The following is a 24,869-nucleotide window of genomic DNA, read 5'->3' on the forward strand; positions in this document are numbered from 1 at the left end:
TGTTTGAAAACAAATCTAACTGTATGATGGTAAAGGAAGTACAGGGCAGCTGTAGTGTAAACTCTCAAGTACAGTACTGATCTGGGGAATGTCCATGTCAGTCTGGTGAGGGTTAGTACAGAAGCATCTCTTTATTGAATGTTTCCCTTGACCTTGGCCTGGGTTCTGTAGGCAGTAGATGTGCTTACTCCAGGATCATCTGCTAAGAAGATTTCCCTTGTTGGGTGTCCCTCATGGCCCTTTCCTCAAGGAAGGGCTTCGAGGAGGATTCCTTTGTTAGGGATTTTAGCAGTTCTCTTCTTGTTAACAAGGACTTAGATTCAGGGATTGCCTTTTGGTGGAACTGTCACAAGCCTTTATTTTCTAAGCTAGAGATTTTTCTAGCAATGTAATTTCTTTAACAACTTTGTTATTTGTTTATCAATATCCTTTTGGGGGAGGTGATGGGGTAAGACTTCATTTTCTGGTAACTGGCATCAAAAGTTGGTTGAATAATCTTTGACTCTGGTCCCTTGACCTGCCATCTGTGTTTTTGAGCTCTGATCTCCTCCTGTCTCTGCGTACTGGCTTGCCATCACTAGCTCTTTCTGTGGTTGGTGAGGCTTGACCCCGTGGTCGCTCCTTCCCCAGGCTGTATCCCTCGTGAATGAGTTATGTGAACTACTGAGAGGCAGTGAGTGCGGGAAGCACTGGAGCTGGGAGTCTCAAGCCTTTCTTGAGATCAGCACACTCAATTTTTTTTTTTTTTTAATTTTTTTTTTCAACGTTTTTTATTTATTTTTGGGACAGAGTGAGACAGAGCATGAACGGGGGAGGGGCAGAGAGAGAGGGAGACACAGAATCGGAAACAGGCTCCAGGCTCCGAGCCATCAGCCCAGAGCCTGACGCGGGGCTCGAACTCACGGACCGCGAGATCGTGACCTGGCTGAAGTCGGACTCAGCACACTCAATTTTGACTGAATACATGATTTGGTTGCTGAAATCCAGTTACCATGTATGACTCTCTGAACTCTAGTGGTCCCTCTTCACTGGCTACTAAGGCTCTTGCTTAGGGTTGTATGTCTGTGAATTGCACCAAGGCAAGTAGAGGCCAGAACCTACTCTTCGTCTACTCATTCAGGTATGCAATCAGGCAAGGAAGGCTTTTGAAATTTGTGCAGAGGGGAGCACCTGTTTGGATTTCCCACAATAGCAAATTTATATGTGTGTTGCTAGCTTTGTTTGTGTTGCTTGAAGGTAAAAGGAGCTCCCTTGAATGAAGCCGCCCGCTTTCTCCAGGTGGCTGTTACCATGGCCAGTTAGAATGGAGTTTGTTGTTTTATTGCAGCAGCTACTGAAAGCCATAAGAAGTCCGATATACCAATTTGTGAGTTTTCTGCAGAGTACTCCAAAGCTCCAGCCTCAGTATGCACATGATTTCTGTTCTAAGAACTGATGGCTACTCACTTCAATGAACTACTTTGCTACTGGTTCACCGTGACTACTGATTTTCTAGGGTAGGATGTATTGATTCTCATCTTCCCCATTCTTGGCTTTACTTAACTAGTTTCACACTTTAATAGCCTACTCTTGATGCAGTTTTTTATACTGGATCAGAGTTCTTGGTTTCAAGGTTTTTTTGACTTGTATCCTTGCCTTACTGGAGAGCTCTCATCCCATGGAGGAGGGCTAAAGTCACTCGAAGGCAGGGATGATCCAGGACCTATGTCAGAAAGCAGTTCTGCATCTACCCAAGTGTGTCAATGTGTATCTTCAGTTGAAGCCTAGGAGTGCTGCATGCTTCTTAATGGAGGTGCTCTTATATGCTTTGTGGTCCTTGAAATCTGTAATTAGTATATAAAACCTCAGGATGGATTCTGGAGTGTCAGATATGTGGGGTTTTCAGTGTGTACTTCCCTTAGTTGTTACCAACACTAATTTTACTGCAGTGTATGTTGTTTGAAGTTTGTAGATGCTGCATGTGGTTAAATAAGGTATTTCTGATATGTTAAAGATATGTGAATGTGTCCTATTCCATTGTGATAGATAATCAGGGGCTTTTATTAATTTTTATTTTTTTCATGTTTATTTTTGAGAGAGACAGACAGAGACAGAGTCTGAGTGTAAGCTGGGGAACGGCAGAGAAAGGGAGACACAGAATCCCAAGCAGGCTCCAGGCTCTGAGATGTCAGCACAGAGCCCCACATAGGGCTTGAACTCACAAACCATGAGATCATGACCTGAGGTGAAGCTGGATGCTCAACTGACTGAGCCACCCAGTGCCTCAATAATCAGGTGCTTTTATTTTTTTTTTTATTATTTTTTTAACGTTTTATTTATTTTTGAGACAGAGAGAGACAGAGCATGAACGGGGGAGGGGCAGAGAGAGAGGGAGACACAGAATCGGAAGCAGGCTCCAGGCTCTGAGCCATCAGCCCAGAGCCAGACGCGGGGCTCGAACTCACGGACCGCGAGATCGTGACCTGAGCTGAAGTCGGCCGCTTAACCGACTGAACCACCCAGGCACCCCAATCAGGTGCTTTTAAAATGATTACTTATAAACATGGTATTAATAATTTTTTTTTAAAAATCTTTTTCTTTAAACCTATGGTGAAACTCTAGCAAGGTCAAAGAAATATTTAACTTATGGTCTGAAGGTTGAAGTATGAGTAGTTGTTCTCTGATACTTGTCTTCCTACTGTTTTCAGAATTCCAAGGAGAGATTCTATTTGTTAAGACATAACACAACTATAGGATTTTTCAAACTTCTGCTTGCCCAATAATTGTTTTTTTTTCTTAAACCAAAGAAGTGCCTTTTATAACTTAAAAAACAAAAAAAAAAACAATAAAATTTTAGGATGTAAAATAGTTTCTGGAAGAGTATGACTTTGTGTTGCCTTTTTATTAGTATGTTTTCTCTCCTACAAGAAAAGCCTGCTTAGGCGAGATATCTAGATCTAGATCTAGATCTAGATCTAGATATTTTTTAAATGTAAGTAGATAGGCACTTTTTTTTAGATATGTATCACATAGTTGCAAATAATTATAAGTAGAGGATATTCTATCAGTTGAATCAAATGGTGGAAATACCTGAAAACATAGGGATACCTACCGTAGCAGAACGACCCCATCTTCACTATGGGATTATATCAGAAGACCGTGTGATCTGTTCGTACATAAATAAAGCTTGTAGGTAACAATCCATAATGAAACTTGCTAACTTAAACTGAAAAATATTCTGTTCTCAGATGTACGAGTGGTGGGCCCATGTTATCCACATAAGTTAGCTAGAATCCATGATGTGTGAGAGCTGGCATAAAGTAAGGCCAAATTTGTCATTCATTTGGGGATGGAAACAAGTATTCAAGAAAAGCTACACTTGGGGGGAATACAATAAAAATTGTTTGTTCATTGGCTTACTGCTGGGGACTTTTCAGTAAAACATGTAAATCTTAAAATGACAAAATGATTTTCCTTATTTTTTAATATATTTTTCAATCAAGTCATTATTCTTTCTGAACAATGAAAGATACTGTGTATTTTTTTTGAAACCTGTTATTTCATAAAAAGATCTTGCATTGATTTATAGGGGGAAAAACCCCTAGTAACAGAATTAAAAAAAAAAAGCCTAATAGTAAATCAGAAAGAAATGATAGGAAAATTATGTAGGGAAGAGTAAGGAAAGAGAGTAACTATGGTACAAAACTGGAAAGTGCTAATAAAGTGTCCATACCCATGAGGACCTGTCACTTTATCTCATTTTGCTAGTGAAGGGCCTCATGCCCAGGGAGATGAAGTACCTTTCTCAAGCTTACAGAACTGGGAAATACTGACTCTAGAATTCAACCCCTCGTGAGTCTCGCTGAAAGCCTATCTTCCCACCATCTGCTAAAGCCAGTGTCTCATTTGAGGAAAACAGTAGCAATTGTGTAAAATTGCTCCTGATGTAAAGGTGACCAATTTGTCCCAGTTCACCTGTCTTGTTTTAAAAACTAAGAGTTCTGCATCCCAGCACCTCCCTTAGTCCTGACCAAATGGGATGGTGGTCACTCTACTGGATTTCCTACCAGCCATGGTGAGGCTAAAAATTGTCTTTGAGCAGCAGAGTAATGCTGGGATACTTTTCCTGCAGAACTGCATGATGCACGACTATCCCTCAGTAATAACTGGCTTCTGCATGGTAAAGCTAGCTCATCTGCTGTCTTCTAAGACAAACCCCAGGCTGTGGGTTTGCCAGTGGTCTTTCTACTGCTACTAATGTACTGTTTCTTTCTAGTGAAATGTGGTATCTTTTAAGTCATTTGGGCTAGGGGCAGTTCATATATATGTATTTAGAATTTGTGTCGTTGTTAATAGGATTTGATAGAAGCTGTAATGTTTTGTAACATTGTTTATAACAACGAGTCCCAGCATTAATCCCATGACTGAATAAAAGTTTATTTCTTATGGAACAGTATAAGATGAGCATACTAGGTCAGTGAGAGGCTCTTCTCCCTGCCATGCAGATTCCTTCTGTTTGTTTTCTCCAAAATGCCTAAGATATTTCCCACTGCTGTGGTCAAAGCTGGGTTGCTGGCTAGTGCAAGAAAGAAAAGTATAGAGGACACACCCAGGGCTTAGGCCCAGGCCTGGAAGTGGCGGAAATAATTTCTGCTCTCATTCTTTCAGAGTGAACATGGATATATGGCTGAACTGAACTGCAAGGAAGACTGGGAAATGGGTTAGCCAAGAACCCGGGACAATGGGGAGCATGGAATTGGGGAAAAGCTAGCAGCCCTCCGTCCTTTGAGCTCTTCTTCATTATGGTTAAGGACTTTCTTAATGATTGATTCTCCAAACAACTTGTCAAGTTTTATCCTTTTGTTTGGGAAGTATTTGCAACCCCTACCACTGATAAGTGAATTACTGTTAAAAATGCTTTCATCATAAGAGAGTCTCTTCCATCTTGTACATTTCAAATTGTGTAGAGAGAATTTGATTGGGCTTCTCAAACCGATCAATGTTCCAAAAAGGACACAATTGCAAAATATATTTCACTATGGTAATATATACATTAAATAAAATGAAGATGGAAAATATAACATGTGATGAAAAAGTTCAGAGGCTCAAGAGATAAGTCAAAATTTTCAGAAAGACCTTGGGCGGGGAGGGGGGGCAGAGACCTAAGGAAACAGGTAGAAAATGCCAGGAGCTTTCGGACTGTGTAAGGGCTAAGATGCTGGGTCTATCTAGGGTACACTGAGAAAGGCTTGTATCAAGCTGAGGAACAGAGTTAGCCATTATTTTAACTTTTATTTTAGTTGATTTTAGCCTAAATCTTACATTATAACAAATATAATTTTATCACATTAGTGCATCTCAAAGAGATTTTTTAAGCTATTGGGTATTGACGCGTATTACATGTATATACAATAAAACACCACTTTATTTATATATAATATCTACTATTTTAGTGTGTGTGCACATGTGCATGTTTGTCTCTGTCTCATAGTGACCATGGAGTTACATAATATTGGGCATCCAGAAAAGCTTTGTCACCTATCTCTGGGAAGAGTAAATTCAGTTTATACCAAGTCACCCCCTAACAATATTCTATTTTGATAATTTTGTTACAATTTTAAATTCTAAGCATTTAACTTTTTTTCATATGCATACAACCACCATTTAAAGTGGGCAAGTGGTATGAGAATTCTTTTGTAATTTTATTAAATCTGATTTGTGCAAGAGACCAGTGACTGAAGAGGTCTTGCACATGCTAATAGATTATATGCTATAACAAAATGTTGCTTTATATTGCCGCTCAGGCAGCTACAGTTGCAAGTGTAGTTATTACTTGCTGCAATATCACCCAGTTTAAAAAAAATTATCAAAAGAAGTTCATGCTATTGACTCATTACTCCCATATTTATTATTCTTATTGAAAATCACTAGATTTAATTCTATTGGTTTCCTCCCTGATTGAAAACATTTGAACCTAGAAAGCACAGTATTTCTTAAGACATTTGTAACTATTCATCACGGATATTAAAATTACAATCATGCGGCATTGTGTGAGCACTGGTAAAAAAAAAAAAAAATTCTTTACACATATGGTAAGCGGGTGACCAATGCTATCCAGGTTTGAAGATGCTGAATGTTCATATAACTGGTATTTGAAATTTTGATGTGTATTGCATTAGTTACTGAATGTCAAGAATACATTTTTTTGCTCATATAGAGTAAGTTTAAAATGGGGTCTTTTGTAGAAGCACCCATCCTGTTTAGAATGATATAACAGATGCTGAATGTTCACATATCAAACAAAATGCCAGCTTTCTGTAGAAAAGAGGTGTCAAAAAGTTTCTTTGTACCTTTAACGCATGTGATTATGTAGTACAAAATGCAGAGTTTGTAAAATTTCTTGAATATACAGGCAAAAAAATGAATAATTCAAAACAACTCATAAGTTCTACATTCTATTGTCCCTTTATAACGCAGGCAGAAGATAGCAGTGCGCTCCCAATAGAGCTGAATTTGCACAAGTTACACCTCGGAAAATGCCAGATGGTCTATGGTCTACTTTTGAGAGCTGTCACATATGTAAAGATTTGAAAAAAGAAAGACAGCTGAATGAGAGCAGTGGATCATTAAAGGGAGAGTGAGGGTCCCTAGGCATCACTTGTGTTTTAAGAAGCATTGTGTCGTTCCCATATTACTGTGTTTTTTTTTTTTTTTAAAGCCATACACAACTTTTACACAATAAGGAAAAGAAATCTATTTAAAGCCAAGTAGTTAGGGTTTAATCAGTCAGATGTTTTTGTTCTTTGAGAATAAAATCCTGTTTCTGACTTGGTTTTGCTTAGAATTTGACTCTAAGAGTCAAGTCACACCCATGAAAAATTAGCAGTGAACTTAAAAAAAATGTTAATATAGCTAATATACCAAGGGTTTATCCATTTTTAATTTGACTTACTGTATCTGCCCAAATCCTAAAACTAAGAAATTATTTTAATAAAAAAAAACTATTACTATTAAAAAAAACAAACTGGCATAAAGAGATAATATTTGGTTACCTGACCATAATACAAACTATAGTTAAAATAGAGGACAGTGAAACAAAAATGAATGTACTTTGATTTATCTGCCAACAGAAATAGATATCATTTTGAAGATTGAAATGTAGATAAATCATTAAGGATATGTTTGAATACCACTTGAGCCATATCTGGTAATTTGCAAATAGTCAATTGTGATAGTAGAAAAAGGTCAGATCTGTCAGTTTGAGAATTTGGTGGCAAGACATAGTTGTCTTTTACCACCTTTAAAAAAAAAATTACTTATTGGAATGTTTTAACTACTACATAGTAGTTTTAAATTTATCTTGGATTATGGACTGTGACAGGATATTTTGGGTTGATAAGAAGTCTCCTTAATATTGGTCAATTGGATATTTCACTTTAACCAAGCTCTCAGATTGCTTTTGAAATATTCTTTTCAGAGAAAACGTGGCCCAAACATTCCATTTATTTGGTGAAATTACTGGTAAGTGCTCTGAAAAGAACACCACATTACGTTTGACTATCTTCTTTGGCATCCCTTTAAATACATATGCATAACTATGTGTGTTCAATAGCAGTCATTAGGGTGTCCTTCTAGTTGATACAAGTTACAGGAGCCGCAGATTAATCTCTAGATCAAATGATTGCACACTCATAAGAAATAGATCTACCTTTGCAGATGCCTGGTCGATATTTAACAGAAGGGCATATATAGCTGCTAAACAGGGAAGTAAGTTTTTTTTTCATCAAGAGTAAGGAGAAAAACAAAATATTTTGATATATTTTACCACCATTACTTTAATTTTTAGACAGTCATTTTCCTTTATCACTGAAGAACTGAAAACCTTTAAGGGAGCTCATAGGTTAGTTTAATAAATCAGGTATTAATGTTAACAGATTTTGTACGAAAGCATGCTTTTGTTAAGTAAACAGAAAAAGAATGTTGTTTTTCTTAAAATATGCACATTCATGAGTTAGCATGTTTTGATATGTTAAGATGTTTTTCTTCAAGAGACAGAGGATATGTGAACAGGAATGGAGGTAAACAATGTGTGCTAGAGACTTACTCAAATGCAAACTGTCATTGTCAAAAATATATACCAAGTCTTAGCTAATCCCCAGAACACAGATAATCAGACATGGTCAATGCCACATATAATTGTGACTGCTTTCCATGCAATACTTTTCTCAATTGAAGAGTTCTTAGTATTCAGATGTAATATATATTTCATAACTGCTCATATTCATAAATGGAAAAGAAGATTAATTAAAACAGCACTTTTAGATTTGAAATTGCAGGAAATTATAAAATAGTAAAATTTTGGGAACAAATTGTTTTTATTGGTGGTTTTTGCTGAAGTGCAATGATGGATAGCTTTGCTTAGGGGCTACTCAGTCAAGGTGAATGTTGATTTTAATAATCTCATTATGTAACCAACGTAAAATAACACTGGGGGTGGGGGGAGTTAGGGCTCTTTAGCTACAAACACTAGATTCCATTTTGGCTAATTTAAATAGAAAATAAATTTATTAGCATACAGACCCTCCCAAGAGTTACACAGCCACAGATCATTCCCACCTATTTAATGGGGCTTCTTTGTTGAAAACCCCACTGCTAGACTATTGGTTCATTGGTCTGATAGGAAGTGGACATCAGACACTGCACCCCACTACCGAGACCAATAAACGCTTTCTACATGGTCTGTGCTGAGGGTTTCCACCTCTCTGGTGGAGGTGGCTGCCTTCTTGCATTGGCCATTCTGCATGTAAGTCATACTTGTGCTTAGTAGAACTTAGGTCACATACCTGTCCTTTAGCTGCAGAGGAGTCTAGGAATGGAATAGAGGAATTTACCAAAAATCCATGAGGGTGTTCAGAAATGCCAGGCAGCACCAATGATGAATAGTCATCCTGCTTTTTTTTATGATTCATTGTCCAAACAACCAATTAGTTTGTCCTTCAGTGTCATGATGTTAAAATAGTCTTATATTTTTTCAATCTGAAAGGTTTTGCTTTTCATAGATAGGCATTTAATATACCCATAATTTATTTTGTTAAAGAATACATGCACTTAAATGTGTGCACACATTTATATTGGGAACTCTCTCTGCTTATCCCCTGGTTTATGTGTCTGTGTCTGAACCATCAGCTCACTGATTTAGCTCCTGTTGGTTTTGTGATAAGACTATATATGTAGTAAGTCAAATGCTGCAACCCTCGTTTTCTTTCTGAAAATTTCTTTAGTGGTTGTTGATTACTCTTCCTCATAAATTCTTGAATCAGCTTGTCAAGTTCCCTCAACAAGCCTGTTGTTTTATGGGAATTACACTAAATAAATAAATTGGGGAGAATTAACATTTATATGCTCTACAGTTAGTAGTATATTCTTTAATGTCCTTCAGTATTTTTATAATTTTTGCCAGAAAATCACTGCCCATTTTGTCCTAGCTTAATTCTTAACAGTGTTTTTCTTGGCTTTGTTTTTTGTTTGTTTGTTTGTGTTTTGTTTATGATATTGTGAAGAGTTCATTTTTTCTTGTATATTTGCTATTTGGTTTCTGTTGGCCTAGAGGAACGTTTTTTTATTTTAATATGGTTGATCTTGTATATACCTTGTTAAATTCTTTGTGTTTCAAGATTTATAGTCTCCTAAATTTCCCCTAGAACATTCAAATTAGGTATACCTCTCAAAAACATTTTTTTTCAGACCTGTTACTTCTTTTTCATATTTATTGTTTTCTCCAGGACCTCTAGTGTAATGTCGAATAAGAGGGGTGAAGCTGGGCTGCCTTTTCTTGGTCTTGACCTAAATGGGAGTGTTTCTATAGTGCTGACATTTAACTCGGGCAGATGTGTTTTATCAGATTAAGGAAACTGTCTTCTATTCCTAACTTTTCATAAATGGTTGATTTTTATATCAAATTGAAGGATACATATAGAAAAGGTTTTCTTCTCCAGGATTTAAAATAAAATTGAAGGGGTGCCTGGCTGGCTCAGTCGGAAAAGCATGTGATTCTTGATCTCGGGTCCTGAGTTCTAGTGCCACATTGGGTGTAGAGATTACTTAAATAAATAACCTTTAAAAAAATGAAGTGAAATTGAAAAGAAAAACAACTATATTTCCTTCTCTATTGCCCAGCTTTGACACTTGAATTCATTGTTCTTTCCCTTTTATCTCAAAAGACAATTAATTACTTTAGCCCATTATCAGAGATATTGAGATAATATTGCTGTTTCTAGCACCCTAAAGAGGGGCCTAGTACATAGAAGACAAACATTTGCTGTTGATTGGGTGTGGAATAACTTTTTCAGATTTCCAACTTAAATTTTCTTAAAAAAACAAAAGTCTTTCCTGCTATTTTCCTATTCCTTGTGTCAAGTCACTTCTGATAACCCTGTTCCCACTTTGCCTTTTGTACTAATTGTTTTCTCTGTGTCCATGTTAATTAATATTTCCTTTTTCTCCACCTTCCATTTTTTAGTACCACAGGTGAAACCCAGGGGAAAAAGAAAAAGTCTGTTACTGAATATATTTTGATGATTTTCAAATATTTTTTTAACTGGAAAAACTTTTCCTGTTCTTTAGCCCAACCTCAGCGCCTGCCTCAGCTTCAAGCGTCCCTACAGGAGCCAAGTGAGGAGGAAGGCGGCAAGATAAAGAACGGCCCCACTAGTCTGAGCAACGGAAATGGAATTCACCACCACGGGGCCAAAAACGTATCTGCGGATAATCGAAGACTTTCAGCACCTGTTTCTAACAAGATGCATAGAAAAATTCAGTCCAGCTTGTCCGTCAACAGTGATATCAGTAAGAAGAGTAAAGTTAATGCTGTCTTTTCCCAAAAGACAGGCTCTTCACCTGAAGGTGAGTTTGAGATACATGCTTATTTTATTTGACCAGATGTAAAATCATATTCACCAATAACTACCTGATCAAGCAAACATGAATGAAGAATCTTGCTTATCTTTCAAACAGGAGTTTTGGTAAAACGCAACATCTGCCTAAGGAAACACAGGCTTGGAAAGGAAGTGTTAGCAACTGACATCCTGCTTTAGATTATTGTCTTCTAGAGTGAACAGTCAGGACTTTAAATAGAACTCATATACCCATTTTTTTTAATACCACATCTGAACATACGAATGCAACATTCTGGTGGTGTGTGCATGTGTTCTCTCTGTCCCTGATTCATTATGATGTCCTGTGGTTCAGAAATGACTTGCTTATATTTTTGTCTTGCAAATCAGTTCTTAAATACGCACAAGTAAAATGAGGAAAGGATTAGGTAATTTCCATCCTCTCACCAGGGATGGGCCCGGTGATCTGTTGCTTCACTGAGGAGCATCTTCCAGCCCCCGGTGTTGTCACCCCTCCAGGCCCACCTCATTGCCCATTCACTTTGGTCTGGTTGTGGCCTCTCCTCCCGAGGTACATGGGTGTTCTTTGACCTCTGGGGAATTACTGATTAGGTCTTCAATGTGCTTCATCCTGTCCTTGGCCAGGTTAAAGTCAGGTTAAATACTATGAACGTGAGAAAGCTTTTATTAGAGCACAAACCCATCCGATGATGGGTTTACAGCCCACAGACTCCTTTCATAAAAATGGCTTGTTGTGTTATATTTTGTTAGAGAAGAATAGCCTCCCTACCATGTGTAAGGTCCCAGATTTCGCCCAGCCTATCCATGTTGTTCTAGTCTTCCTCTTTCCTCTCCTTTAGCAGTTCTTGGGGATCAAAAACCTCACATCTGCATTTTAGATACAGATACAGGCATATATTTCCTCCTCTGGTTCAGATCTATATGTGATTCTTTTTTTCTAATTCCCCTTACCTTTCAATTTTAATTACCATGAAATTTTAAATAAGGCAAATTCTGTGGATGCCTCTGTGAAGTTGGCCATGCTTATTCATAGAGATAAATTGAGTTGTAAATAGGAAATTGTATTGAGAGTTACCAGTAAGGAGCGGGAGAAAGGATATTACATTTTGGCTACAGGTGTCCTAGACTCAACTGAGGTAAAGTGTTAGGTTGATCAAATGATATGATAATAAGTGGTCTGCATAGTTCCAGGTCAGTGACACTACTTTCCAAACTAATTAGATTGAAAGGGACATGATTGACACTTTAAAATGAGTTTGACATGCAAGCTGTATGGTCATCTCGGAAGCAGAGGTAGGCTGTTAACTAAACTGGCTCTCCAAGGAGTTGGGAAGGCAATGCAATTTTCTTTAGAGTATCTTTGCTTCCCAGTGATTGGGTGAAATAATTGAAATCTACTTGTTTTATACATTTGAATTTACTTATTACAGCCTTAACCTCTTCTTTTCCATTTGATATTTACTTATTGTAAAGAATGGTGTATCAGTCCTACCTGAAATGTATCAATCAATCCAACCTGAAATAGCTTATGGAACTTTTAGATTGTCCTTATTTGTTTATTTTTAATTCTGTGTCTGAACTTATTTCTAATGGAAGAATGCAGCTTCCTAAGTAACATAGGAAGGAAGAGGAAAATCGATAGTGTTGAAATGAAATAGAGTTGTGTTCTCCCCCTTTCTCTCCCAGGCCTGTGAGTGTATGAGGGAGATAAGGATAAGGGAAGTCCCTTGTCATCCTCCTCTTTATCACCACATCTTTGCCAGGTTGGATTGGGGAATGAGGAGTGTGAAACACAAATGAAGATGTCTAAATATATTGTACGTCATTCTATCCAGAACTTTGCTGTGAGGGTACAGGATTTAGCTGATTGTATGTTGTTGTGATTGCTCAAATCTAGATGAACATGTCCTTGTCCCAGTTTCTTGTGTTCTCCAGCTTGGGCATCCTCATGCTTTTTGATGCTGTTTAAAGTTGACTCCTGATTTTCAGTTTTGAAGTTAAGTTTATTCCCCGGCAATGTAGTTGTAGGTAAACAAAAAGTACAGACCTGGTAGATGGCAAATGAAATGACAAAGTGCCGGCCACCAGCTAGCTGGGCGACTTGCATTTCTCAGGGGGCTGCTTTTTCTGTGAAATGGTTTGGAGTAGGAATCTTCCAAGTTAGGATGAGTTCAGGATTCTGTGATGCCATCCCCACAGCAAAAACTGCTTCACTTCAGCGCAGGTTTCTTGCTCTGCAGAATGTGATTCCTGGTTGAGCAGAAATGTAATACTTGCTGAGTAGGCCCGGGCAATGGCAGGAATGGTTCTGATGAACAGGGAGAGCATCTGGATTTCAGGAGGTATGTCACAACAGTAGGTCTTGAACAGGCTTGATTTAGGACACTGATAAAAGTGGATACAAATTATTTTTTTAAAAATGAGAGATTTAATTGTTTTCTCACTTTCTTTTTGTTACATTTTCTTAAGTCTTTATTGTCTATGCCTGTTCCTCCTACAGTAACAGGAGCAAATGAATAACAAAATAATATTCACTCAATTCAGCTCAAAGACAGCTAACCACAGTTTGACAGTGTGATTTCTAGACAAACGGTGCCTGTGGTTATTTTTGTGTGACACATAAATAATATTGACAGGGGCGTTTTTTCTGGTTCAGAAGATGGAATTAAATATGAAACTATTTTATTTCGCTTCATTAAAACAAAGTAAGGGCCTCTTTGCAGACCAAATTTTGAAAAACCCTTAAGATGTGGGCCCCCTTGGGGTGCCGGGGTGGTTCAGTTGGTTGACACTCTAGCTTCAGCTAAGGTCGTGATCTCACGGTTTGTGAGTTCAAGCCCCGCATCAGGATCTGTGCTAACAGCTCAGAGCCTGGAGCCTGTTTCAGATTCTGTGTCTCCCTCTCTCTCTGCCATCTCTGTCTCAAAATCAAACATTAAAAAGTTTTTGAATAAAAATATATTTAAAAAAAAAAAAAAAAGATGTTGGCCCCCCTTGCTCACGCAGAGCTTAGGACTTACCCAGCCCCGTAACTGAGTCAGTGTGTTGGCAACATCTTGTAAGATGCAACTGTAGGTTATCTATGGACTGAGCTCAAGTAGTAATGTGTATTGTTCATTCTCTTTTAAACTAGGCTAGCATGATTTCATTGTACCCTCCCAACAGCACTTTAAGTTAATCAGCTCTATGTAATTGTCTTATTATAAATGAGCCAGCTGAGGCACAGATGGGTCAGGTGAACCCACTGAAGTCAATTGACAGGTGGTAGAAATAAGATGAAAGCCCAGACCTTCTGGCTCCACAATCTATGCCCCTAACCACTGATACTTTGCCTTACTGAAGGTCTTTATGAGAAAGGTAGTTACTGGTCATTCCCGCATCGCATCTGATGTTGATGGTGTTATCTGTGGATGAGGAAAGGATCTTAGTATACATTTGCCTTCTTGAAGCTTTTCCTACTAAAACTATAAAAACAATTCTCACACTTTTGCCCTAGGCTTGTTTCCCTTTCCTGCCAGACTAAAGTGCCGAAGAGGTTGGACTGAGCTGACTCAAATTTTTTTCTTTATGAAGCTTTAGCGCTGGGCACCATTATAAATTAGAGTTTCCCACCAGTTAATAAGTGATACAGTGTTTTATTCCACACACTTTTATCCTACTCTTCCTTGAAACCAGCACTGGAAAATAAAATAGGTGCTCATATTCATTAAAAAATGTTATTTTAAAAATTTCCTTTTTTGCAATAGAGGGAAAAAAATACCCATGTTGGAAAATAATGTACCTTTTATTGAAAGTTTATTAAATAAGTAGATTTCTACTTGTTTTGTGTAAAAATATTTTCATACATCCTTAAATTTTCTGATTGCATCACCCATGTGGAGAGTTTTAAGACTAAATGTTTAAGATTCTTGACCTCTCAAATAATTATAGGATAATTTAGCATCATATGATATTCAAATTGCCAAGGGTTTTCATTAGACTCTAAGACACTTTTCTTATCCTAGGAATGGTAAATCTAACACATTTGAGGTATGCCAGTTACAGCTGTATATTTGTGTGAAAATTAAGTTTCAGCAAAGGTGTTTTTAGAATAGACTTTATACCTTTTGGGTTAATATGCCATCTTATATACTTCTCCAACCCCAAAGCTCATTGAACTTAAATTGAACAAGACAGCCAAGAGCCTTGTGTATATAGCAGTACCTAGGATCTGTCCCATTTTTAATCACACACAGGCTGTGTGGCCTAGGGATTAGACCACAGACTCTGAAACTAGTCGGCTTAGGTTCAACTATTGGCTTTACCACTGACCTGTGATGTGTCCTGGGGTAGGCTTTGTACCTCAGTGTCTTAAGTGTAAAATGGGGCTATTATTAGTACCTACCTCATGGAATTGTCGTAAAGAGGAGTTGAGTGGATGCCAAATTCATTTGAGTTAGAACGGCAGTCTGGCCCAGATGAAGCATCTGATAAGTATCACTGTTGTCATTGTCATCATTAAGGAACTCACAAGTGTTAAGAATGTTAACTTCCTGAAGAAGGCAATGCCTGGGTGGACGCTCCATAGATAGATGAGAGAGACATTCAAGGCTGTTAGGAATTAATGTGGTTTGTTCAGATAATCATAAACAGTTTACTGTGATAGAAGCTAAATTAGCCATGAGAGTGGAAATGTGACAAAGGGAAAGTCCACAGGACCCCTGGGATGTCCTGTTCCTCTGAAGCTTTAAAGCAGTCGCTTTGAAGGACACCATTTTATATCCAGTATACATTTCTTTGAAAAAAATTTTCTCTCCATAATGCAGAAATTCCATGGTTGCAGTTATTCAAACCAGATGCCTTCTTACCTGTTCAATATTGCTCTCTATTAAGCACCTGCACACCTAGTGCCTTCACAACTTTTAGTATGTTAGAAATAAACTATTGCCATACCTGACATGATGAGTTACTCTGGACTTGTTGAGCTGGGATGCTACCAACATCTAGGAAGCTTTTGGAACTATGGATGGACTTGACTTGAGCCCAGTCTTCCAATTTTACTGGTTCTCTCTGCTTCCTTTTCTTCAAACTATTTTCTTGGTTTCCTTCCTCTCTGACCTATCATTTTAGATTCTTCTTCCTCCCCCTTTTCTCTGTATTTCCCCTTGTATTTGTAGTGTAGCAGTTTTTCACGGTATACCAGAGGGACAGGGCACCTTAGCATGAGTAGGAGCAGGTGGGGCACACAGCCTTCAAAGTGGATGTGGCACTATTGAGCATGAAAGTTTGAAAAGCTCAGGAGGTGATCAGATATGTCCTGCCCCGCCTTTCTTGAGAATTGCTGGTGAAATGGTAAAAATATCTTTCCTTGACCTCATCACTTCCCCTACCCTCCTCACCATCTGCAAACCTTGGCACAAGTCCACGTGTTTCAAAGCATGCCTTTACTCCATTGGTTAGAGGTCCCTGTACATGTGGTTAAGGGGTACAAGTAAATGCCCTTCCTTCTTGTCTCCCCTCAACGTGGAATGCTCTCGTAATTTTCCTTGCCTTTTTCACCTGTGTACATTTTTTTTCAGAACTCAACTTAGGCATCATCTCCTGATGCCCAGTTTTGAGCTAATTGCCCCTCTTTTGTGTCCCCATAGCACCTTCCACATACCCAATGATACTGAAGTTTGTCTTCCTGCCTGCACTAAAATGTAATTTCACTGAAGGCCAAGACTCTCATTCTTTTTATTTCTAGCACAGTCTAGAGTCTGGCTTGTAATAAGTGTTGAAGCAAGTAAGGAGTATAAACCTGAGAACACAGGTACTTGTTCTTTAACATTCCATAGACATTGTGGTTGAAACCTCAGAAAGGCTGAAATCCTCAAGGGAGAGAGTGTGGAAAGATAAGAGTGCAAATATCAGAGGTCAGAGACAAAAATTCTACTGGGGTAGGACTGGAACTCAGAACTTCTGCCTCTTACCCCCATTGTTTCTTCATTATTCCTTGTGATTTTCAGTCAACAACATGTTGCCAAATCCTAAAAACAAGGGGGGAAAAAAGTAAAATTCAAATTGAATTGTTCATTCTTAGTTACATAATACTATAAAATCTTACATTCATTTTCTCCCATAAAACGTCAGGTTTGCCTGTAATTGTAGAAATACAAGTATTTTAGTGGAAGGATAATAGGATTTTATGAGAGGACTATAGTGTTATAATTTGAGCTTCCAGAAACACACCTCCTCTGACTTTGGCAAGATAGGTCTCTGCTTTCCTCAAAATACTTAGTTTGCTTGGATGATGTTTTGTTTTGTTCTGTTTTCTCAGGCACAGTGCCTTCCATTCCATGTCAAAATGGTTGTGTGGGAGAAAGGTTTAGAACTCTGCTTTCTGAGGCAGTATTTGCCAGTCCATTGGAAAACAGGCTTTTAGTAAATTTCACTGCTCAACCAACAAACTAAATGGAACAAGAGTAATACAGTAGATGGGTACGTGAGGAAAGAAGACATGATCAAAGTTGATCTCAAAGTAGAAATCATTGTTTTTATTTACTTGAGATATTTTATTTGAGATATTTAATCAGCTTTTTTAAAAAAAATTGAAACAATTATCTATCCAAAGTGCTTATAAATTGTTCTTTTTTTTTTAATAAATGATGTTTCTAGATACTTGAATACACTGTAGATTTTAGGCAAATAGGTTAACTATATAATTGATGTTCTATAGTAAATTATTCTCTTACCCATCCCTTTAATGATCAAAGAAAAGATTTTAAAAGGTTCTGAAATACGTATAATTTAACATTTGGAACAGAGATGCCTCAGATAGCTTCATTTGAAATAGCTTACAGTTTTGCAGGCCAGGTTAAAGAAGAGAAGCCATCAGCTATGTATGGATTTTACTTCCTTCACCTTTGGCTTTTTGGTTTTGTAGACAAGTTGCTTAGGCCACTGTTCTAATGATCTAAATTAGTTTAGCATCCACTCAGGAGATGGGTGGGGAGGAAATAAAACAATGAAGATAGAGATAGATTGGCCAGGAAGCTCTGGGGTGTGGGGTGGCAGGGTGAACAGACCATTTAGAAACCCAGCTTCAGAATAATAGGCTAAATGGAAAGGATTGAACAGATCTTGTGCCCCTATTCATACACCATGGTTTTAATTTTTTCTTTGATGATGAGAATTTTAGGTGGTGTTTTTTTGTATGTGAAACAGCACTAGGGGATACAGTAGCCAGGCTTCTCTAGGGCAAACTTTGTTTTCTACCCTGTGAGTTGGACTGAATGTGATAACTGAGAAGCAGAGGTTTTCTTTAAGGTTTCAGGATTAAGGGCTGGGTTAAAACTGAGTAGAACTGAACAGCAGTCAGACCTGCATCTGAATCAGGACTGTCATTAATTTTCTAGTTCAATTAGTTGGAAAAGGGAAAAGAAATGAGGAAATCATGAATAGCTCAGTGTAGTTTAAGGATGACCATGAGTTGAGTTTTAGAACTGTTTGATTTCAAATGATGATACACAATTCAAGAGCATTTGGGAATATATAGTTGGAACTTGGGAGGAGTTAAACCCAAGTATGCTAATTGATATTCTCATGGAGGGAATATTTGAAACTAAATCTGGTTGAGTTTTCTTCAGAAGAGATTTATGAGAAACAGTCAGATGGCGGAAAACTGACTGACTCAGAGATCACTGGAGGCCAGCCAGCTTGGTGGGAGGGGAATGTGGGTTCAGCTTGCGCACTTGGGAGACAATCGCATGGAAAAGTTCAGATTTTTCTCCACAGGTGATGTTAAATAGAGTCAGAGTGAGGCCATGATACTGATAAGACAGCCCTCGGGAGACCTCCCAGGCAAAGAAGAGGATTATCTTGCTGAGAAAAACAATTGGAAAGGATAGTGCCATGGAGGCCAGGGAAAGAATGTAGGAAGGGAACTGCGCCAGATAAGTGACAGGTTCAGCGGGATGAATACTGAAATATTTTATGGATTTCATTGTGGACATCATTTGGTGATGTAATTTAGAACCATTTGCATGGAGAAACCAGAATGATGTAGGCTATGGAACACTAAGGAAACACATGGGCAACAGTAGTTCTAGAAAGGCCCAAGTCCAGGGTGGAAGTGTGGGTCCAGGGAGTTTGTTTTTCATTTTAAGATGGGAAGGCTTTGAATGTGTTTACTTTTCGATGGAAAGGATCAAGGAGAGAGGAAAAGTTTGAATACATAAAAAGGTAGTAACATTAACTTCTTGACAACCCAGCATACATAGGTTCTTTAGAGTTTAGCTCTTTATGTGGTTGTATATCCATTAACAAGGCAAGAGAATTGAGCAACCAGAAAAGCATTTACTGAATTGTTAACATAGATGACTCCACTCTGTTTGTGGTGTGGTTGATTAATCTTAGAAGACTTCTGAATAACCTCTGTGGAATGACTGGGTATGAGGAAATGTAACTAAAGAGATTAAAAAGCCTATCTCAAGCCCTCACTCCGACCTCATTCCAGGAGCACTAACTGCCATTTGAATGGGAGGCTTTCACAGGGCGGGCATTTGTGATTCTGAGTTCCAAACTTCTGACTGTTGTCTTTTGGATCACAAGTTCACAAGTGGATGGAAGTTGATAGCTTCTTATACTTTAGTTTGGCAAGACCCTTAACTGAATTTAAATCCTAGCCTCTATATATGCATAGTATAAGAAAGGAAATACATGAACACAGAAACAGGTAAAGAATTAGAAGAGGGGTGCCTGGGTGGCTCAGTTCGGCAGCCAACTTCAGCTCATGAACTCATTACTGGTGAGTTTGAGCCCTGAGTCAGGCTCTGTGCTGACAGCTCAGAGCCTGGATCCTACTTTGGATTCTGTGTCTCCCTCTCTCTCTACCCCTCCCCCACTTGCACTCTATCTCTGTCTCAAAGGTAAATAAACTTTAGAAGAAGAAGAAAAATGTAGGAAAGATGAGTAAAGAAACCACTGCATCATCCAGGAAAATAGAAGACAGGTGAATTTTAAAATATATATAAAGTAAATTTATCTTTTAATGTGACTTACTCTTTTTCTTTTTTTTAAGTGTATTTATTTATTTTGAGAGAGACAGAATCCCAGGCAGGCTCAAAAGTGCTATCAGCATAGAGCTGGACAGGGCTGAAATTCACAAACTCTGAGATCATGACCTGAAATCAAGAGTCAGACACTCAACTGACTGAGCCACCCAGTACTCCTAACGTGGCCTACCTTTGACTGAATTACTATTGTAAGTAAAAGCTTGCAAAGGTTAAAACCTAACCTGTAATAAATTGAAATATTATGATAGTCTCTTACAAAGTAATTCTGATCATTTTTGGCTCATGGGCTTCTTTGAGAATCTGACAAAAATTGTGATCCTTTTCCTCAAGCTTTTAAGAAAGATGGTAAGAAAATCCTGTCAGTTCTTGTGTTGTTTCTGGAAGTAAATTAAGACACTTAACAGTGAAGGTGGTGCAGATAATGGGGAGCCTGAAGAACCATTGTAAAGATTTTGAACAAATGAATGACATGGTCTAACTTAGCATTTTTAAGCATCACCTGCCTCTGTGCTGATAATCCACTGCAGGTACAGAAGGACCAAAGAGGCCTACTGTGTGCCTTTTGCAGTAATTCAGGTGGGAGATAGCTGTGTTGGATCCAGGTGGCAGTAGAAGTGGTGAGATGTTTTTGTATAAGGAGGTATTTGGAAGGCAGAGTAAGATTTACTGAACAGTGAGATTTCAGAGAAAGATAGAACTTAAGGATGACTCCTGAGGTGTTTTTTGTTTGTTTTTTGGGTGTTTTTTTGGGGTTTTTTTTTTTTGTTTTTTTTTGCCTAAGCAATCTAAAGTAACAAGTTGCCATTAATAGAAATGAGAAGACTATGGGAAGAACAGGGTTTTGTTGGTAGAGGAAGATAAGGATTTTGGTCATGGATTTGAGATACCATTTATTTAACTGGTGATATGAAATAGTTGTTTGAATAGAGGTGTCTGGAATTCAGAGGAATGGTCTGCAGCCTAAGATACATTTTATGAATCATCAAGATACAGAATGTTCGGGGCGCCTGGGTGGCGCAGTCGGTTAAGCGTCCGACTTCAGCCAGGTCACGATCTCACGGTCCGTGAGTTCGAGCCCCGCGTCAGGCTCTGGGCTGATGGCTCAGAGCCTGGAGCCTGTTTCCGATTCTGTGTCTCCCTCTCTCTCTGTCCCTCCCCCGCTCATGCTCTGTCTCTCTCTGTCCCAAAAATAAATAAAAACGTTGAAAAAAAAAAAAAAAAAAAAAAAGATACAGAATGTTCGACGAACGGGATCTCCGAGGACTGGGGTTCTCAACCTGGGGACCTGGAGGAAGAGCTTCTGGACAAAGCAAGTAGGAAGTAAATTACCACTCTCTGGACTTTGCCCCCAGAGATTCTAATTCATTTGGAATTGGAGGGAGGCTGGTGGCTAAGGTATCAGTATCCTCTACCTGCTTCTCACCAGATTTTAATATGCATGTAGAGTTAGGAACTATTGCTCAGGATGAAGATTAATTTAGGTATTCCAAAAACTGAGCCACTGGACTAGTCCAATATACAGAGGTCAGAAAATAAAGAGGAACTTTAAAAGAAAGAAAAAAGAAGAGGAGGAGGATGAGTAGCCAGTGATGGGGGAGAAGGAACCACTAAAGAGAGACAGCTTGGAAACCAAATGAAGGAAGTGTTTCAGTATGAATGAATGAATGATCATGGGTCAAATGAAACTGAGAAGTCCAAACAGGTGCATGGGAGGTGACCGTTGACACTGTCCTGTGAAGGTCATTGGTGACCTCATACTTTTGGTGTCGTTAGGGGGATAAGAGTATGATTAAAGTGGGTTCTGGAGAGAATGAAAAGAGAGGAATTGAAGATTGGAAGTCTAGGATACTATATTCAAGGAATTTTGCTGAAGGGGGATGTTTTTAGAAATAGGATATATTGGGGGCACTTAGGTGGCTCAGTTGGTTAAGTGTCTGACTTTGGCTCAGGTCATGATCTCATGGTTCATGAGTTTGAGCCCTGCATTGGGCTCTGTGCTGATAGCTCAGAGCCTGAAGCCCGCTTTGGATTCTGTGTCTCCCTCAATCTGTCCCCGGCCTGAACCACCACTCACATTCTTTCTCTCTTAAAAGTAAATAAACAAAAAATTATTTAAAAAATAAAAAGAAATGAGATATATTGGTTGATTGTTATTGGTGATGATGCAGGAGAAGGATGTCCTGGAGTGTAGGAGAGAGGGGAGGAGATCCATTACAAAGTGCTCTATCTATATCTTATCCTTCTCAGGTTTTAGACCATTAAAAGCAGCTATGGTTTCAGATGATCTTTATAGTGTCCACTATAGTAGTGCTTAGAGTAGGAGACACTTTCTATTTCTTTAGCTGGATATCTTTCAAATAACCAGTAGGATTTGGCATAGGTTTACTGTTTTGGAAACCATCCATTTAAGAAAATATTTTATCATTTGGCATGCTGTTAATTATGATAAAAGTTTCCATTCGTTTTAGAAGGATTTCAAAAAATTATTTCATAGTTACAATAATAGCACTAGACACTGCGTAATAACTACAATTCTCAAAGGAGGAAGTTTTTGGGAAAAGATACAGAATGTGCAGGATGTTTTGAATCTTCTGACAAAACTGGCTGATGACTCATGAGTCTCTTGTAGTTTATGAAGTATACACAGGGAAACTAGTATCAAAGTATTATTCATTGAATATAGTTTTTATCTTCAAATATTTGAGATGACCACTCACAGTAAAACTTGCTCTCTGCTGGTCACAATAAATCAAAATTCTTTGTTTTGTGTCTCACTTTAACCTAAAATTTACCGCCGTAGCTACAATATTTACCTTGTTAAAAAAAAATTAGTTCAATTTCTGAGGTTTGACGGATAAAAATCTTTAAATGAGCTAATGACTTGAGGAAAATACTGATGTGTAATCCATACCTTAACTTGTGTCCAAATGCCAGATGGTCTGCCCACTGACAATCTGGAAGAAAGAAGAAATTCAAAGTTTTAAGCCTAACTGGGTTATGTTCATGCTACTTTGACTTCAACTAAAACCATTTTTGATAATGTTATATTCTGTATTTTTTGTCTTGGCACCTTAATAAATTTCCTGGTGTTTTTTTTGTTTTGTTTTGTTTTGTTTGTTTGCTTTTGTTTTTGCTTTTGTTTTTGTTTTTTGCCCTATGTTTTTCTATGTTCTTTCCATTCCTTCCTTTGTGTGCCCCCACTGTCATCTCTGTATGCTCAAAAGATCTATTGTTTTACTGGTTAAATAGACACTAAAATATTTAAGAATAGAGAATTGCAGTATTGGGGGGAAACCCATTTGGAACTGTTTGGATTAGGCCTTCAAGCTGAGTTTGGGCTCCTTTGGTTTGTAACTCCAAAGTATACTTTGTGTAGTCCATCTGTCTTTCTTGCCCACTGCCCCTCCATCACTCCATCCCTTCGTTTTTCTCTTTTTCTTACTTTCTCTCCCTCCTAACTCAGACATTTTGCACGATTTAATTGAACAACTTATTGCAATTTACAGGAACCCAAATGACAGTGATTCATGACATTTTCAATGTTATAATATTAGTGTCCAATGGTTTTATTTTTAGCTTTTGTGTTTGTGAGTATGGGTATGAGAATTTTGAACAATGGTTATCTTTTTCTAGATTGAATTAGATTCTCATGGTATTTGAGTTGATTTCTTTCAGAATACATAGTTGCTCACTGGAGTCAGGCAGGGTCATTTGAGAATGTAATTTAAAAAAATGAAGTAACATAGAAATGTGTACAGTTCATCTTAGAACTCTTTTCACTAATTTTCATACTAATATGTAGTGTTAAATTAGTGTAGTTTTTGAGGACTTTTTCAAATTAATTTGTATAACTCTCAGATAGAGGGGAACTCAAGGTACAAATTTGCCCTATTTCTGAAAATTTCTCACATGGTAAAATATTTTCTTAAAAGCAGGCTTAAGTTGAATATACTTAAATGAATAAACATACTTAAGTGAAGCTCTTTGAAAGATTCACTTACGATCCACCAGTTCAGGGGTCTTAGCTTCAGGAGGGGTCCATGACTTTGAGAGGGAAAAAAAAAAAATCAATTTCATTAGTTTCTGTACTTGAAATTTAGCATTTCTCTCGGTTATAAATGGAAACAATAAACTTTAGTAGCATTAGTAGTACTTGTAACTTTTGTCACTGATATTTTCTTTTATTATTTTATTTTAGAGAGAGCATGCATGTGAGTAGGGGAGGGGCAGAGAGAGAGAATCTTAAGCAGGCTCCCCTCTTGGCTTGGTGCCTGATTCAGGGCTCAATCTCATGATCGACTGTGAGATTGTGACCTGAGTTGAAATCAAGAGTCAGACACTCAATTGACTGAGCCACCAGGCACCCCAATCACTGTTATTTTCATATCCTATTACCATTGCTGCAGAAATCCTGAAATAATTGTTTATGCTAATCACTACTTTAAAATTATAGCAGTTACAAGGTCAGTGGATCTTGTCATTGATGTGTTAGAAAAAGCACATACTTACTTTTATTCTACCTCAACTTTTAATATTGTAACTATTTCAACATAATTGGTTTCCTTTGAAATCGTTTTTATTTGACACATTTGAAACTATTATGTCAGTGGCAGACACAAAAAAAAACAAGAATACCTGCTCTATCCTGCTTTGCTGCACCCTAAGCATTCTTTGTAGTATAATTTCCTTTGCAACCTTACATATCTGTGTGCAATTTTCATAATACAGAGAACACGGATTTTTTAACAGCTTTTTCTTGCTCGTATGAAATTGAAATAAGCATAAAAGACATACCCAAATTTCCACGTCAAAAAAACAATATTAAATAGTAAATTCCCAAGAAACTGTTGTTCTCACATTTACATCTTCATGCATACTTTTGTAAAAAAAAATTTATTTTTTTACCCACGTCATACTCAGCAATATCAGGATATAGAGGAAT

General features: G+C 37.8%; 1 protein-coding gene across 1 annotated transcript in view; it reads left to right on the forward strand.

Moving 5' to 3' along the window:
* Positions 1-24,869, forward strand: part of MDFIC (MyoD family inhibitor domain containing) — an 88,254-nt gene that overhangs the window by 42,514 nt on the left and 20,871 nt on the right. The window contains exon 4 of the mRNA XM_019418066.2: positions 10,603-10,881. Coding sequence (XP_019273611.2) covers positions 10,603-10,881 — 279 coding nt within the window. The remainder of the gene's footprint in view (positions 1-10,602; positions 10,882-24,869) is intronic.

Source organism: Panthera pardus, unplaced genomic scaffold (genome assembly GCF_024362965.1).
Source record: "Panthera pardus isolate Hobbes unplaced genomic scaffold, ASM2436296v1 HiC_scaffold_8, whole genome shotgun sequence".
NCBI lineage: Eukaryota > Metazoa > Chordata > Mammalia > Carnivora > Felidae > Panthera > Panthera pardus.